Source organism: Asterias amurensis, chromosome 6 (assembly GCF_032118995.1).
Source record: "Asterias amurensis chromosome 6, ASM3211899v1".
NCBI classification, from domain to species: Eukaryota; Metazoa; Echinodermata; class Asteroidea; order Forcipulatida; family Asteriidae; genus Asterias; species Asterias amurensis.
Window position 1 is genome coordinate 18,609,754 of NC_092653.1, and position 18,049 is coordinate 18,627,802.

Consider the following 18,049-nt stretch of genomic DNA (forward strand, 5'->3'; position numbering starts at 1 on the left):
CGAAAAGGGGAACATTTTGTAATTATTTTTAAGTACCCTCCTAAACTATTTTGCAAAAAAATGTATGTTAAGAAGGGGCTGGGTGAAGTATGTTGGGTGTCACTGTGGCCGAATAACATAAGGATTTATTTTTAACTGTTAAAGCTGAAACTCCAGCGTCCTTACTTACTGTTATTATGTGCAAACACAAAAACACCATATTCATATCACTCAGATGTTGGATTGAATCTCCAAAATCCAGTAGTGATCACTCAAAGTAGGGTTTAAAAAGAGAAGAAAAAAGGAATATAATTTTGTAAGTGACCAACTAATCTTATTTGAATGTGAACAGCAGTCCTGAACATCATTACAGATGAACGTTATCTTATTTGAATGTGAACAGCAGTCCTGAATATCATTACAGATGAACGTAATCTTATTTGAATGTGAACAGCAGTCCTGAATATCATTACAGATGAACGTAATCTTATTTGAATGTGAACAGCAGTCCTGAATATCATTACAGACGAACGTAATCCTATTTGAATGTGAACAGCAGTCCTGAATATCATTACAGATGAACGTTATCTTATTTGAATGTGAACAGCAGTCCTGAATATCATTACAGATGAACGTTATCTTATTTGAATGTGAACAGCAGTCCTGAATATCATTACAGATGAACGTTATCTTATTTGAATGTGAACAGCAGTCCTGAATATCATTACAGATGAACGTAATCTTATTTGAATGTGAACAGCAGTCCTGAATATCATTACAGATGAACGTAATCTTATTTGAATGTGAACAGTCGACCTGAATATCATCACAGACGAACGTAATCTTATTTGAATGTGAACAGCAGACCTTCTCTTTACAAGTTGAGCACACCTACATTGTTAGGATCCAACTGCCCAACCAAAGGGACTTGCACATGTTGGATTGAGCTCACAAGTAGTGGTATTATACTGTATAGGCTATTGTTGCATGTTTTTTACACACCCTGCTTGCTTAGCAATGAATGCTAACATCACCTTGTGAGTGAATGTCCGCTACCTGCATGCTTTACAAGGAGCAGACAATAAGAGAATTTTCCTGGGGCTTACACACATGCCTCCAGCTCTCCTGCTCTATTGAATAACATGAATATGTATAGCGTTTAACAAAGACAACGGTCCGAGTAGGGTGGAGCCTTCAGTATCGAGCTTGTGATTGGGCATTGGCAAGATCTGGACGTGCGACGGTGCTTTGAACGTGTAAAACGAATGATCACTATTTGAACATTACCCAGATAACATTCATACATTGGGCCAACGTTGGTGTTTGGTCGGCACCGTTGGCATTGGTATTGTGTCAGCTTTTGGCGTTGGCCCAATGTTGGCACTACGTCGCCACGATCGGCATTCGGCATTGGCACTATGTTTGTTTCTGACATTGGGCCAACGTTGGCTGTAGGTCGGCAGAATCACGTTGGTTTTACACTGGCGATCAATGTTGAGCCAACGTTGGTTTTTAGTAATTAAACAATATTCGGCATTGTGTTAGTATCCGACGTAGAACCAATACTACATTTGTTTTACGTATTGGCACTTAATGTTGAGCCAACGTTGGTTAATAGTGGGACATCAATAACGTAGGGCCAATGTTGGCTCTAGGTCGGCATTACCACATTGGTTTTACGTTGGCACCCAATGTTGAGCCAACGTTGGTTATTAGTGGGACAGCAATATTGGCATTGTGTTGGTTTCTAACGTAGGACCAATGTTGGCTCTAGGTCGGCATTACCACATTGATTTTACGTTGGCACCCAATGTTGAGCCAACGTTGGTTATTAGTGGGACAGCAATATCGGCATTCTGTTAGTTTCCAACGTAGGACCAATGTTGGCTCTAGGTCGGCATTACCACATTGGTTTTTTGTTGGCGATCAATGTTGAGCCAACGTTGGTTAATAGTGGGATAGCAATAATATAGGCATTGTGTTGGTTTCCAACGCAGGACCAATGTTGGCTCTACGTCGGCATTACCACATTGGTTTCACGTTGGCACTCAATGTTGCGCCAACGTTGGTTTTAAGTGGGACATCAATTTCGGACCAATGTTAGTTCTAACAGAACAGCCTAATATGCATTATAATAAGCATTGAGTGATATAATATATAATTAAACTTCCGTTGAAAAAAACACCCTTGTCACACGAAGTTGTGCACTTTCAGATGCTCGATTTCGAGACCTCAAATTCTAAATCTGAGGTCTCGAAAATCAAAATTCGTGGAAAATTGCTTCTTTCTCTAAAACTACATTACTTCAGAGGGAGCCGTTACTCACAATGTTTTATACTATCGACCTCTCCCCATCTATACTCGTTACCAAAAAACGATTTTATGCAAATAATTATTTTGAGTAATTACCAATAGTGTCCACTGCCTTTAAAGAAAAAACGTGTACAAATCTTTTAAGGTTTTAGGCGGAAACAAAGAACAGTAATAACAATAATAATAACAATATCGACGAAAACAATACCTGTTCCGACAGTAGGTCGGAACAGCTAAAAAGCTTTACAATAGAAAATAATTTATGATACAAAAATCACAAAACAAAGGCCTGGCATAAATGTTTAAATAATTGATCGGGTTTCATATCGATTGCCAATCATTTTGGGGACGCCATTGGAAACAGAACGTTGATACACTGCTGTTGGAGTTGGTTTGCTTGTTTGCTTGTTTTTTGTTTTTGTTTTGTTCTTGCAAACCGACAAAGCTTTCAAATGGAAAACGTTGGAGTTGTGTTAAAATGTTGCGCAGTTATGTTGGAATTAGGTCAGCGGTCAGATGTTTCGTCGTCAACCATTTATAACAAGAATCATAGGGGATATGACCAAGTTAAGTGTGTCTGGTCATAAAATAGACTTAATGTCTTTGCTTGTTAGTTATAGGACAAGTTTGATGGTCAGAATCATCGCTAATGGTGAAGTTTTGTATAGAAATTGACAGTCAAATGCCAGTAATACCGACAATACAGTTGTATCACTAGTGATCATTCGTTTTACACGTTCAAAGCACCGTCGCACGTCCAGATCTTGCCAATGCCCAATCACAAGCTGGATACTGAAGGCTCCACCCTACTCGGACTGTTGTCTTTGTTAAACGCTATACATTATTCATGTTATTCAATAGAGCAGGAGAGCTGGAGGCATGTGTGTAAGCCCCAGGAAAATTCTCTTATTGTCTGTTCCTTGTAAAGCATGCAGGTAGCGGACAATCACTCACAAGGTGATGTTAGCATTCATTGCTAAGCAAGCAGGGTGTGTAAAAAACATGCAACAATAGCCTATACAGTATAATAACGCTACTTGTGAGCTCAATCCAACATGTGCAAGTCCCTTTGGTTGTGCAGTTGGAGTCTAACAATGTAGGTGTGCTCAACTTGTAAAGAGAAAGTCTGCTGTTCACATTCAAATAAGATAACGTTCATCTGTAATGATATTCAGGTCTGCTGTTCACATTCAAATAAGATTAAGTTCGTCTGTAATGATATTCAGGACTGCAGTTCACATTCAAATAAGATAACGTTCATCTGTAATGATATTCGGGTCTGCTGTTCACATTCAAATAAGATAACGTTCATCTGTGATGATATTCAGGACTGCAGTTCACATTCAAATAAGATAACGTTCATCTGTAATGATATTCAGGTCTGCTGTTCACATTCAAATAAGATAACGTTCATCTGTAATGATATTCAGGTCTGCTGTTCACATTCAAATAAGATAACGTTCATCTGTAATGATATTCAGGTCTGCTGTTCACATTCAAATAAGATTAGTTGGTCACTTACAATATTATATGTTTTTTCTTTACTTTTTAAACCCTACTTTGTGTGATCCCTACTGGATTTTGGAGTTTCAATCCAACACCTGAGTGATATGAATATCGTGTTTTTGTGTTTGCATATAATAACAGTAAAGGACGCTGGAGTATCAGCTTTAACAGTTATAAATAAATCCTTATGTTATTCGGCCACAGTGACACCCAACATGCTTCACCAAGCCCCTTCTTAACATACATTTCTTTGCAAAATAGTTTAAGAGGGTACTTAAAAAAAAAAATCAAAAATGTGCCCCTTTTCGCCTTTTCCTTTGGTTATAGCGGGCACTAGTGGACAACAGCAATTCTTTGTAAATCTTTCCTCTATAGTGAATTTTCCTGGGGGCCTACCATGCCTCCAGCTCTCCTGCTCTATTGAACATGACATGAATATGTATAGCGTTTAACAAAGACAACGGTCCGAGTAGGGTGGAGCCTTCAGTATCCAACTTGTGATTGGGCATTGGCAAGATCTTGACGTGCTACGGTGCTTTGAACGTGTAAAACGAATGATCACTACTTAGACGATCACGTTAAATGTTGAGCCAACATTGAGCCAACATTGAGCCAACGTTGGGCCAACATTGATATAAATGCAAATTTTTGGGCGGGGCTTAGAATTGTGTGAATATTTACAGTTTTTTTTATAATATCACAATAATTTGGGTGAATTTAAGTTATCCAAGGCAAAGTTGTGTATTTTTGTGTATAATTCTTTTGTAGGAAAATATGAACATCAAAAGTATACAAACAAATATTTTCAACCATGTTAATTAAGAAGTACACAGTTTCAATTAAAACAAACCATGACTGGAAAGTCTATGGATCCAGGACTATAAATGCAAAACATATACATTTGCATCTACATTTTTAAAATTCATGCTTTTATTTTCTGTATTTTTATAAACATGTATGATTTTTGTTGGAGGGGGTCTGGGAGGGCACATCGCTTTGATGACAGTGTTTTTAAAACCTTTGCCTTACCCTGGACGGCCCCTACAGGGCAGAAGGATGTATAGGCCTGTATAGGTTGTTCGTTATTATATTGGTATCGTAAACTACATGTAAATAATATAACTGAAGTATATATTCACAGACACTAACTACTTGAATTAATCATAAAGATCATTCATGAACAGAAATATAAACTCAAAGTCAATATTTTTGAATAATTATACGTTGGCTCAACGTTGGGGCAATGTTTAACCAACATCTGATGAGCAGAAGTACATTGGGCCAATATTTGTAATCAACATTGGCCCAACATAAACATTTCATTGGTTCTACGTTGGCCAATGTTTGCGTTGGGCCAACGGCGTTGGCCCAATTTTAACACTGGCTCAACGTAACTACTATGAGCAAAAGTACGTTGGGCCAATGTTGACAGCCAATGTTGGCCCAATGAAACTGTTCTGTTCGCAGAATGACAGGCTCAATGTTGGCTCAATGTTCGATTACGTTGGCCTGATATAAGCCACTTCGGAATGTCCGTGGCGCATGCCTGTTACTGCTGACAACGGATTTTGTCTATCTCCCGTAACCTTTTGACAATACCCGCTGGTATTGTCAAAAGGTTACGGGAGATAGACAACATGCGTTGTCAGCAGTAATAGACATGCGCAGCTGGAACTCCGAAGTGGCTTATTGGTTCAATGTTATAAAACACATGGGCAAGACATTGGCCCAATGTTGAGCCAATGTCTACGTTGGGCCAACGTTGGGCCAACTTTTACATTGGCCCAACATAAGGCCGATAAGCAAAAGTGCGTTGTGCCAATGTTGACAGCCAATATGTTGGTCCAATGAAAGTGTTCCGTTGGCCCAACGTTGGTTCTATGTTGTGATGCTATCTGGGTATGCATCAATAACAAATCTGTGAAACTTTAGACTCACTTATTGAAGCTGCAATTAGTGAGTAAGAAAGTGAAACCCAGTTGATGCACGTGTATCTGACAGTGTGCTTTCAGATTCTTGCATGAAGTATGCTGTTTTTGGTGAGGCATTTTTTCTCAAACTGGCATTACTTTATCAGAGGGAGCCGTTTCTCCACAATGTTTAATAAACTATCAACATCTCTTCATTCCCCGAGAGAAATAATGTTAAGCTAAACATTATTTTAAGTGAAAGTAAATTAGGCCCTACACAGTGTCGAGCAGCTATATATATAGCCTACGTCGGCTCCATGAATGATATAGCCCCAGGTTAGCAGATTGTATAGAATTCTGCTAACTAATAGCCGCTCCAGAGCATAAAACGTGCTATATGATCCGAGAGTCCTTCCATGCATTGCCAGGAGCAGTACGTAATGCCACATGCATCAGTAACGTGGTAAACAAAAAACAACTATTGGCAAATCATTAAAGGCAGTGGACACTATTGGTAATAACTCAAAATAATTATCAGTATAAAACCTCACTTGGTAACAAGCAATGGAGAGCTGCTGATAGTATAAAACATTGTGAGAAACGGCTCCCTCTGAAGTGACGTAGTTTTCGAGAAAGAAGTAATTTTCCACGGTAATTTTTCACAGGTTAGTTATTTTATGCATATGTTGAGATACACTAACTGTGAAGGCTATAGTCTTTGACAATTACCAATAGTGTCCACTGCCTTTAAAGAATATCAGGCACAAAACAATAATGCTTATCGAAACTAAAAGTATATAATGAGGCATGCCCTTCGCAATAAAAGACGCTTTATGGACGATGTGACCTCTGACGTCATTCGAAAACCGTAACATGATTCGCGCGCATTCCGCCGGGCAAAACCTTCGTGTTGTGTTTTCGGGCAGCCAGCTAGATATATCGTAGGAGGTCCTGTTTTCGAGGTGTCCCTAAAATCGTGGCAAATCTTTTACCTCTCTGTGCGCGATGTAAACAGTCCCTAGATAAAAATTGTGTGGTTTTATTTGCCAAGCAAAGAGTCTCCTCTTCTTTGATCAAAACTCAGAAACACGTAGGCCCTAAGGCTCCACTGGTCATTTGCACTTGTAAATGCAAAAAGTTTGGTATTTTAGGCATTTCTACAAGGTACAAAAATATGTCATAATGTTGAGGCCATGTAAAAATATTTGCCCACCGAAAAAGTTTCATCAAACGCTATTTCAATTCACAATTCATGATGATCAAAATCATGTGACTGAATGTTTTGCTGAGCATTCTTGAAAAAAATACCGAGGCTTAAAGAAGCCATGTGCCTTATATATCATTTTCTAATATTTTTGAAGATTTTTATTTTGTAACCCTCGTATCAATACTATTTTTTATATTAAAATTTAGACATCAGCTTGTTGATTCAATTATCACTGTTTATTTATACGCTTTGTTATAAATATTAAGAAAAAAAATAGAAAAAAAATAAATAGAAATCAGATTTTGAAGCCAGTAATTATTCACACTTTTTATACTTTTTATATTTTTTTTATTTTTTGCAAGTTACCATGGTAATTTTAAAAATTTAATAAAAAAATATTTTGAATAAAATGAAGGCAACTGCTGGCTATACAGTCATACACAGAGTCTCAAAGAACACTTGTAGTCACTGCAGATGTTTCTTCCATGTATGGCTTCACCGGGAAACCGGAAAAACTCAAAACAAATGGGGCCAGTTGAAGCCATCCAAGATCGGTGTGTGGTGTGAACGTTTCAATGACCATCAAGTTTTAATACATGTTTGCATACTTTGTATTAACAAATGAAGATAATTAGGGCATCGGTTGATATATGGCATCCTTATTTTTTCCCAATTCAAAGAAAAAGGTATAATAGCGTGAAAACTGGTAAGCAGAGGATAGAAACTGTATGCAATCTTACCATGACTACGTGTCTTTTTGCCCGGCGAAACATGACATATACAGTGTTTTGTCAACAGAGGGCGGTTTGAATGTAAACATAGGTCACATCGTCTACATTCCGCACGTGTTTTTGTTATGTTGATTTGTTTTGCTTATGTCCTGATGGCCGCCCATACCGCGGCCCAATGCATAGTCTGTTGACGCACACACCCTGGGTTTTCCCCATAATTATAAATAGGTTTTTCCCGCACGTCTAAATAAAGTGGTCGTTCTCGTATTGTGTGTTGCAAGCACTATAATAATGGCGTCGCGTTGCGATTACACAGGTAGCAATGACTCTTTGTACGGGGATCGATGTAACTTTCACTTAGTTGTCCCAGCCTGCATTACCTCTTGTGAAATGAAGACAGTTACCTAGCTTAGTGTTATCATAGAGCAAGCTCTACGCTGAGATCTACTCATGCTTGGTAAGCGGTTGGTAGCATCCTCCTGAAACTTCCGCGTGGGAACTTACAAGAATGATCTGATCAAACGAGTGCATCGCAGGGAGAATTTATAGTACACAGTTGATCAGGAGTGCAAGTTAATTTCCTTACATAGGAATTTACGATCCAGCAACTGGTCGTGTGACTGTGAAGTGTGAGTATTAAAGGCAGTGGACACTATGGTAATTACTCAAAATAGTTATTAGCATAAAACCTTTCTTGGAGACGAGTAATGGGGAGAGGTTGATGGTATAAATTATTGTGCGAAACGGCTCCCTCTGAAGTGATATAGTGTTCGAGAAAGAAGTAATTTTCCACGGATTTGATTTCGAAACCTCACATTTAGAACTAGTTGCGATAACGTATTAACCCTCCTCCCGACGGCAGGCGGCCGTCGGGAGGAGGGTTACGTTAGCGCAACTAGTTTAGAACTTGAGGTCTCGAAATCAACCATCTAAACGCACACAACTTTGTGTGACAAGGGTGTTTTTTTCTTTCATTTTCATCTCGCAAGTTCCATGACCGATTGAGCTCAAATTTTCACAGGTTTGTTATTTTATGCATGTTGAGATACACCAACTGTGAAGGCTAGTCTTTGACGATTACCAATAGTGTCCACTGCCTTTAAGAGAATCAATGTGTGGTGAAGAGGTTTTCAACTAGTGGTTTAATCCCAACGAGACCTGGTTCTTGATAATTTACCAAGACGAAGTCGAGGTAAATTATCAAGAACCAAGCCTCGGCGGGTTTAAACCACTAGTTGAAAACCGATTCAACACACTTTGATTCCCATTCATTTTCATGAATACCTTTTCGGTCAAAAACATCATCACTTTTTGGTCAAAAAGTAAAATAAATGCAAAAATTTGTTTTACTTCGGGGTAACTGTAGAATACAGGGCCACACTCGGCGACAGCCCTAACCTGCTAACAATAACCCTAACCCTAACCCTTACCCTAACCCTAACTCTAACCCTAACGCTAATGGCCTATTAGGTTGACTGACGAATTTGATGGAATTGGAGATTGTGTTTTCTGGAGGGTCGAGTCAGATGGAGGCTGTGTTTATGAGGTCAATAAGTAAATACATAAATACTGGCACCAACAAATGGATTCAGGGAGCTACACTTTTTGTGATAACAACATTTTTTTAAAGTAAAATGTAAACTCTCCCAGCCACATCCTTGAACAGATTTCTTCTTAGCACTTTCTTGCATTGATTACTACCGCCCTCTATACGCCTTTCTTAATAATATTTATGCATGACGTCATAATTCTTACACAAAATGAGGTTATGGGTGCAAGTCCCCCATCACTTGCAGTGGCTGCCCCCATCGCCTTATTTTGGGTTAGCATTGTGACGTACCTCATAGTATTAAGAGAGGTGATTGGTGAATGGTCATATTTAAATATTACACCTGTCATAATGCCAAATTATCAGTTGTTTAAGATGATCGTTTCGCTAGTGCAGAACTTTGTCTTATTTTTCGGTAATAACTTCATCCATGAAAATAATATCTATCAGTGTATGTGAACCCACTGAAAGTGCAAGGGACTCTAAGAGTATAATGAACTTTCAACTTTCACTTTGATTTTTGTGTTTATTAAGCCTATCTGGTGCTGGAAGTGATCTTGATATTAAGGCTTTCATTGCAAATTATAGTGCATACATGCGTTGTAGTGAAATTATTCGCGTAGAGGAGTGAAATTTATAACTTTTTTATCCTTCCTTTCCAATTTACATGTTAAATTTTGCAAAGTGGTGTTCCCCTAGAGGTACTATTTTCTCGAGTGGCAACCCTGCAAGCTCCTTGGCTTGATTGTCGCTTTAACGCAATGCTTACTAAGTCTTTACTATGTGTTGCAATACTTTCCACATATGTGAAAAAAGGTTAACACCTGAATACCTGAAGTACCGACCCTAAGTACTGTAACATTTGTGCCAATCAACCAGGAGGGCGCCAGCACAGCTCAATGGTGGAGCTAGTTGCTGGTGGTGCTCTCTTGCTGTAGGATTGAGAAACTCGTTCGCCTTGCATGCCTGGAGATGGAGGAGCGGGTTTCAAAAGAAACCGTTCTGTTCCTCACCGCAAGTAACGTACGCCAGAGATCATGGAGGGGTGGGGGCGGTCCCACACGGAGCCAACACTCCTCACTGTGGTACTCAACATGGAACGTTGTGTTTCAATATCCTTGAAGGCTAAATGACACCACACCAAAGCGTGAAAAGGGTAACATGTGTAACATAAGCAGTCTAATCCTAACTCCATGCTTCATTTTACTTTAGAATGGCCTTTAATATATCTGCAAAAACGAAATTAGTTTCTTTATCAATAATTATTGTATTTTTGTTAACTGACTTTATTTAGATCTGTTCTCTTCATCATGGAAGATGTGGAGAACAAGACAACAGTAGCATCATGTGATGCCCAGGAGCAGCATGGAGGAGGAGCTAATAACCATGGCGATAGTCGTCATGAAGAGCAACAACCACTGCACCAAATGCACTCTCAACATTTGCAAAGCACTCAAGGTAATTTGAACAAGGCATTTAGACTGCAAGTTTTCATGCGTATTCTAACTTGGACCATTGTGGTCCCAACCCAACCTTAATTTAAGGAGTTTTAAATTGGCGAGATTTCGTTTTGTCACTTATTTTAATTTAACAGGTATGTGACCATGACATGTATACAATGATAAAAAATATGAAAGTAAACTCATTTCAACAACGTAACAAAGAAAACTCAAGAATTAAAACTAATCTCAGCTTCATGTTACTAAAAATAGAACTTGTGCCAACCTCCGATGTCCGATCACAAAGCTTATCAAAACAAAGCTTTGTTTTTAGAAAAAAGATCTTTGATTGTTTTGTTTCTAGTTGTGTTACGCACGAGACTTGCACAGTCTATACAGCAGGCAGATTTGGAGAGTGCAGAGAAAAAAATGAAAATTTGAGTCAGACAAATTAATATCATTTCCAGTAGTAACCTTGTTGTCCAAACAAAAGTTTCTTGAGATTTGAAAATTTTCCCATTATTGATTTTCACAGAATCATGTCAACCCCAGCAATGTTTTGTACCACCATCAACACCAACATGTACATGTACCCAACCATCGGTCATTGGAGATATAAATGTTGAAGGTAGTGGGAATTTTATCTTCCTAGGACCTGTGTCGGGAAATACCTTCAATGTTTGTAAGGAAACTGGAAGGGGAGGTAAGTTTTTTTACTGGTTGTCCAAATAGTTGTAAGTAATATGGACTAGTAGCCAAACCTTAATAAGGATACGGCATTTTTTTTCAGCAACCACATTCAGGGGGTTAGTAACTTGAGAGATTGCTACAGCTAGTCCCAGGGTAGCGAGGGCAGTAAGGCTGCAGGATGTTGGGCATGTATCTGTACACACACTGGGCAGCAGAATGTAGTAACTGTCAAATGCCCAGAAGGGTTACGTTTTTACTGCAAAGAGTGAGTTTCTTCAAAAATCCTAAAAATTTCCCAGCTTTAAGGAATCTTTTTTACTGACTGTTTTAAGACAGGACTCATGACTCAACTGACAGTAAAGGCCCGGTCCCACGGCAGCAATAACAATAATGACGCAAAGAGAATGCATTCCATTGGTTGAATGAGCGTATGCGTATTCTGCAGGAGCAATTCTACCAATAGAATGCGTTTTCTTTGCGTCGTGGTCGTTATCGTTTTTGTTATCGCTGCAGTGGGACCGGGCCTTTAAGCCAAATAAAGATGAGAGTGGCAGAGCAACTTACAAGTTAATGTTTTTTAACAGATATTTTCATTCTTCATTGAGTGTTTGAGTTTACGGTTGTTTTCTTCTCTTGTTTCTCTCTCCCTGTATGCAGATGAGACTAAGGCGATCAAACACCAGACAAGGTTGGAGCAAACAGCGGCAGACCACTGTGAGACATCAATAAAAAGACGATACATGAGCACAGGGAGCTTTGTAAAAGGCATTCCATGGGAAGATGATGACACTAAACATGTCAAGGACATCTATACCAAATTGTTGTTAGAAACTAATGAGAGTTTAAAATCCTATAATGAAATCTTTCATCTGGCCTCAAAAGAGGGTCTTCCTATTAAACGAGTTATTTTAAACGGAGTAGCTGGAAGAGGGAAGACCACTCTTGTTGATAAAATGGCATATGATTGGGCAAATGGCGCTTCTACTGCAATGCAAAGCTACAAACTTGTCTTTGCTTTGAAAATGAATGCACTTGACAAAACCTCAGAGCTTATTGATGCAATTTTTGACCAACTTTTAGATGAGGATACTTTAGTCAACCGTACAGATTTGGATTCATTCATTACCAAGAATCCAGACAAGGTTCTGATCCTGTTTGATGGTTTTGATGAGTTAATTTCTCGCGATACAACTTCAATTGGTTCTATCTTTAAGATTCTGAATCGGAAGATTGGTCGAGAATGCTTTGTCGTTGTTTCAACTCGCCCCTCTCATTTCGACAGATTGATTACAAGAAATTTGATTCAAAAACCGTTCGCAAGTGTCAGGGTGAATGGATTTGATTCTGAGAGTATCGTAAAATATGTCAAAAGATTCTTTGCTGAGGATGTAGAGAAAGAAGATGGGCTTATACAGAGAATCAAGTCCTCTAACATCCTTTCTGATTTGGCGAAGAGTCCAATGCTTCTGCTCCTCATGTGTATACTTTGGAGAGAAGAATCCAGCCTACCTGAGACAATGTCACAGCTCTACAGTCAAGCATTCTTGTATATGTTCAAGCGAAAGTCAGATGTGCCTCAAGAAGAAGTATCAAAAGTCATAATTGAAATAGGAAAGATTGGGCTTCGTGGTCTACTTAGTAGCAGTTCAATCATGGCATTTCCAGAAAGAGAGTTTGACAGGACCACTCTTGATATGGCAATAACAGCCGGCATTCTGACAAAACAGAGAGTCATAAAGTGTCTTGAAAGTCATAACAGTATTCAGTTCATTCACAAGACCTTTCAAGAACTTTGTGCTGGGAAATACTTGAACAGCTTGTTGAAAGAAGCAACAGTAGACTTTCAGAAAACTCTTCGTCATATTGTCTGTTCATCAGTAAAGGATCCTTGTGAGTTTGAGTATCTTTTACGCTTTTGCTGTGGTGATGATGAGGCCTGTACAAACATGATTCTTGAGTCACTGATAGAAAGGCTCCCAAATGACCAAAGGGTTTGGAAGCTAGTTCTTGATTGCTACTTTGAAGGCCAGTCAGGTCAGTTGCCCCCAAATAAAGTTGTTCAATCACTTATAACTCAAGAAATGTCTTTTCAGCAATTGAACCAAGACTGCCTCAACTCATTTATATGGTTCCTGGATCATATAACCATCATGATGACCAATGGCGGGTATAATTACCTTGCAAAGGTTTCAAAGATACACATAGAAATGTGTGATCTACCAATGAGGTTCTGTGAAGGTTTAGCAAAGTCCTTCACTGCAATGACGAATCTAACGGCTCTGACACTGACTCAGTGCAAAATGACTGGAAGAAAAATGCATTGCATTGTATCAGCATTGAGCAAAGCAGCCAAACTGTCTCGGTTAGAGCTTTCAGAAAATGAAATGACAGATGACAAAAGAAACCAGAATGCTGCAGCTTGGGTAGATCAGGTGCAGTTCATCAAAAACCTCTCGGTACTACACTTGAATGATTGCTCATTGACAGCCGCTGTTGTTGCAGCAGTTCTTAGCCATAGGTGTGGCTTGACTGAGTTGGCAGTCGCTAACAATGAGGCATTGGGCGGCTGTGCTAAACTGTGGTGCCATCATTTGAGATACATGACACGGCTTCACAAGCTTGACATGAGCGGCTGCTTATTGAGAGGTGATGATTTGAAATATGTAGCTTACTCCCTGTGTGAGCTTCCTGGATTTACCAACTTGGTACTAAAAGAAAATAACACCTTGGCGATTGGTGGCCATGAACCAGCCTTATCCCATTTGAGGCTGTTGAAACATCTTGAAAAGTTGGACATGAGTTCTTGCTCATTGACAGGTAAACATGTGGCTCACATTTCTGAATCGCCAAATGACCTGCCGAATCTGGTGGAATTGAAGCTCTTCAAGAATAAAAACTTGGGAAGCTGTGCAGCAGTTTGGTCCTCTCAGTTGAGGTATCTGGAAAAGCTACAGAAACTCTTCATTGGTGGTTGCTCTTTGATAGATGTAGATATGGTACATGTTGCAAAGTCACTGTGTGGTCTGACCAACTTGGAAGAGTTGCAGCTGATAGGAAATACATCTCTGGGTGCCTGTGCTGCAACATGGGCTCACAGTTTAAGGCATCTGAAACGTCTCAAGATACTTGGTATGAGATTCTGCTCTCTAACGGGGGAAGATATGGGTTATGTTACCGACTCACTTGGATTTCTGCCCATGTTGACTGTGCTGATACTAGATGGAAATATGGCCTTGGGCAACTCTGTTGACCTATGGTCGGGCCAACTGAAGAACTTAAAGTCCCTCAAAGAGCTAGAGATGGGCAAATGTGCGCTGACAGGTCCAGATATGGAACACGTTTGTCAGTTACCCAACCTGGTGGAATTGAGGCTTCCCTCAAACCCAAAGTTGGGTGGTTCTGCATCAACATGGGCCTCTCATTTGAGCAACTTGGAAAACTTACAAAAGTTTGACTTGGGTTTTTGTGCAATGACAGGCAAAGATATGCCATGCATTCTTGATGCAATTTCAAGTTGCCACCTGCCAAACTTAATCGAATTTAAACTCTCTTCAAATAAAGACTTGAGTGGATCTGCAGATTTGTGGTCAGTTAATCTGAAAGGTATGACACAGGTCAAGATACTTAACTTTGGTAACTGCTGCCTTACAGGTGCTGATATGCTCCATATGGCAGTCTCACTCGGTCAAATGACGAACTTAGCAGAATTAGTGCTTTATGGTTGTACAGCTTTGAGTGGTACTGTTGAATCATGGTGTCATCACTTGAAGAATATCAAGAAAGTCGACTTGAGTGGCTGCTTTTTGACCGGTGGAGATATGACAAACTTGATCAAGTCATGCCAAGGTTTTTATTACAGCACATCTGTCTTCTCATATGACATAAATACATGATCATGTACTGTATGTACAGCATTCATGAGGAACCTACAGAATGTCTGAACGATAGAAACATATTCAACTCCAACAAATGAAGCAAACGGTTGACAGATTAGGCACAGATACATGTACACAGTCAACTCTCGTTGTAACAGAAGTTATAAACTAACTGGTGATCCCCTGGCTGCTGTTTCCCAGGGGTGGATTGCAATAAAACGGTCTTAGTCAGCGGTCTAAGACCAGTCAGTTATAGCCGGCTATCTGTCTTAGACGGTCTTAGCTTAGTCAGTCATTAAGCCTGTTGCAATAAGCCGGTCTTAGATAAGTCGGCGAAAAGTAATGCAATAGAACAAATGTCCCATTATACTTAGCACTTCTGCAGTCACTGGCGGTACGGCATTCTTCTTATTGCTTTGGTTTAAATCATTGGATATCAAATCTGTGAGTTGTATCATTTTATACTCTTGGGAACATATGTTTACGATACACTGTATCATCATCAATGCCTCTCATGGGTGTAATCTATTTCTAAAATACAATCTCGTCGTAGAGCTCTTTGCATCAAATCATCTACAACTAACAAATGCAGCGCCATCTTAAAGAACCAAACCAAAGACCGATTATAGCCAGCTCAGAGCAGGCTTAAGATTTAAGACTGGCTGAAATTAAAGACCGCGCTATTGCAATCGGTCTATAATTAAAGACTGTCTAAGCGCGTTTCAAGTTAGCCGGCTATAGTGCATAGACTGGTTTAAGACCACTTGGTGCAATCCGCCCCAGGTTATATCATAAAGTTGGATGTGATCCCCTGCTATATGGTAGCTAGCGTTTGTAAGGCTTCTGGATGACTGCACCCTTGAACAAAGAATTTTTACAAAATAGGGAGACTGCCAAAATAGGGCTAGAAAGCACAGTTTGTAGACCGACAAAGTTCCTGTTTACAATAATCTAAACAGAAAGAATCCAACCAGGATCCTTGTTATGAAACAGCCCGCTGGGAATCCCACTGGGATCCCAGTCGGGCGTATCTGTCCAGAAACCTTTTTCTGAATGACCTATAAACCAGGATCCCACTAAAAAACAAGGATTCTGGCGAAATTTCTCTATTTGGGCGGTATTCTGCTGGAATCCAGGAAGGATCCCAGTTTCTTTTTCTGTTCTTTGGTATATTACCAGTACCACTCAACCGATATGTCAAATAGTTCCTTTAAAACAGTTGCAGATTGATATTGAGATCAATAATGGTAAATGTCTTTGAAGCTGGAGTGTATACTTTTGTGTTTTGGCAACTTTGTTCACAACTTTGATTATTGCCTTTTACGAAATAAGTTGTTTTTGCTGAAATGTATACTAATAATAGGCCATGTAAATAATATAGAATGTATTTGTAAAAGCTACTTTAAATACAGTTACAATGAGTATACATGTAAATGATCAACATATTGCACATGCATCTTTTCCTCTTTTTTTCTTGCCTGGTTTTCTCTTTTCCTCTTTTTTTTTCACGGATAGTTACTCACATGCCTGAGTAAAAGTCTAGCTAGGAAGAGATTTGCATTACAGAACAATTTTGTATTTTCGTCTTTTAAGGAACTGCTCATTGATGTATTCATATTTCCAACAAAGTTAATGGCTTTGTGTTGTGGTGTTTTCACAGAACTTTATTTACTATAACAAAATACTGACACAAGGGCCATGCTGTTGGCCTCTAAGTTAATTTCTTGTATAAGTATCTTAAAGGCAAGTTAACTCTTGATAATTACTCAAAAGTTAAAGATAATTCAACCTGATTTGAAACAGAACACTAATTGGAGATTGTTAGAAACAAACCCTGATGTGTACTTTAAAGGCAGTGGACACTATTGGTAATTACTCAAAATAATTATTAGCATAAAACCTTACTTGGTAATGAGTAATGGGGAGAGGTTGATGGTATAAAACGTTGTGAGAAACGGCTCCCTCTGAAGTGACATAGTTTTGGAGAAAGAAGTATTTTTCAACGAATTTGATTTTGAGACCTCAAGTTTAGAATTTGAGGTCTCGAAATCAACCATCTAAAAGCACACAACTTCGTGTGACAAGGGTGTTTTTTCTTTCATTATTATCTCGCAACTTCGATGACCGATTCAGCTCAAATTTTCAAAGGTTTGTTATTTTATGTATATGTTGAGATACACCAAGTGAAAAGACTGGTCTTTGACAATTACCAATAGTGTCCACTGTCTTTAAGTCTGAGAGTAAATTCTTCCACACAAAGTAATTGAATTTGATAAAGGCTTCAGCGGCATCTGAAAACACACAACTGTACGCAGCTTGTGTTCTTTCTTTTATTTTTCTTGCAACTTAAATGACCAATTGAGAACTTTTACGGGGTTGTTGTTTAATTCATTAAAACAATCCCAACAAAAACTTGTGAATACACAAAGGTCGAAACTTTTCTGTTACAAGTGTACCCTGCCTTGAACATGTATGTAAAACTAAACAAATCTAGACGTGAACGATATTATAGTGAAACTCCAGTTATTGCAAAGATTGATAATTAAAATAAGTCCAGTTTGGAGGAATTCACTCTTCCCAAAACTCATCGTCTTAAAACTGTTTTAAGTGTAATTTTGATGTTTCCCAATGCAGCTGCTAATGCATGAAAATTACATGTACATGTACAATGTATATACATGTGATGATAATAACTGGTCAAACTTGGCTGTTGGCAGTTGTTCTGGTGCAATGGATAAAGTTGATCTGTTGTACTTTTACTTAAAGGAACACGTTGCCTTGGATCGGACGAGTTGGTCTATAAAAAGCGTTTGTAACCGTTTGTTATGAAATGCACATGATTGGAAAGAC

General features: G+C 38.9%; 1 protein-coding gene across 1 annotated transcript; it reads left to right on the top strand.

The window, feature by feature from the left end:
• Window positions 1-7,906: 7,906 nt before the first annotated feature.
• LOC139938877 (NLR family CARD domain-containing protein 4-like) lies at window positions 7,907-18,038 on the top strand. Its single transcript, XM_071934524.1, has 4 exons — window positions 7,907-8,275; window positions 10,490-10,653; window positions 11,170-11,337; window positions 11,982-18,038. Exons 2-4 carry the CDS (start codon window positions 10,506-10,508, stop codon window positions 15,215-15,217), a joined length of 3,552 nt encoding a protein of 1,183 aa, XP_071790625.1. The 5' UTR covers window positions 7,907-8,275; window positions 10,490-10,505; the 3' UTR covers window positions 15,218-18,038.
• The last annotated feature ends 11 nt before the right edge of the window (window positions 18,039-18,049 follow it).

Coding starts and splice junctions, on each gene's coding strand:
- LOC139938877 (XM_071934524.1), top strand. CDS start 10,506: ATGGAAGATGTGGAGAACAAGACAACAGTAGCATCATGTGATGCCCAG. Junction 10,654..11,169: donor ACATTTGCAAAGCACTCAAG/GTAATTTGAACA, acceptor TGATTTTCACAG/AATCATGTCAACCCCAGCAA. Junction 11,338..11,981: donor TAAGGAAACTGGAAGGGGAG/GTAAGTTTTTTT, acceptor CCCTGTATGCAG/ATGAGACTAAGGCGATCAAA.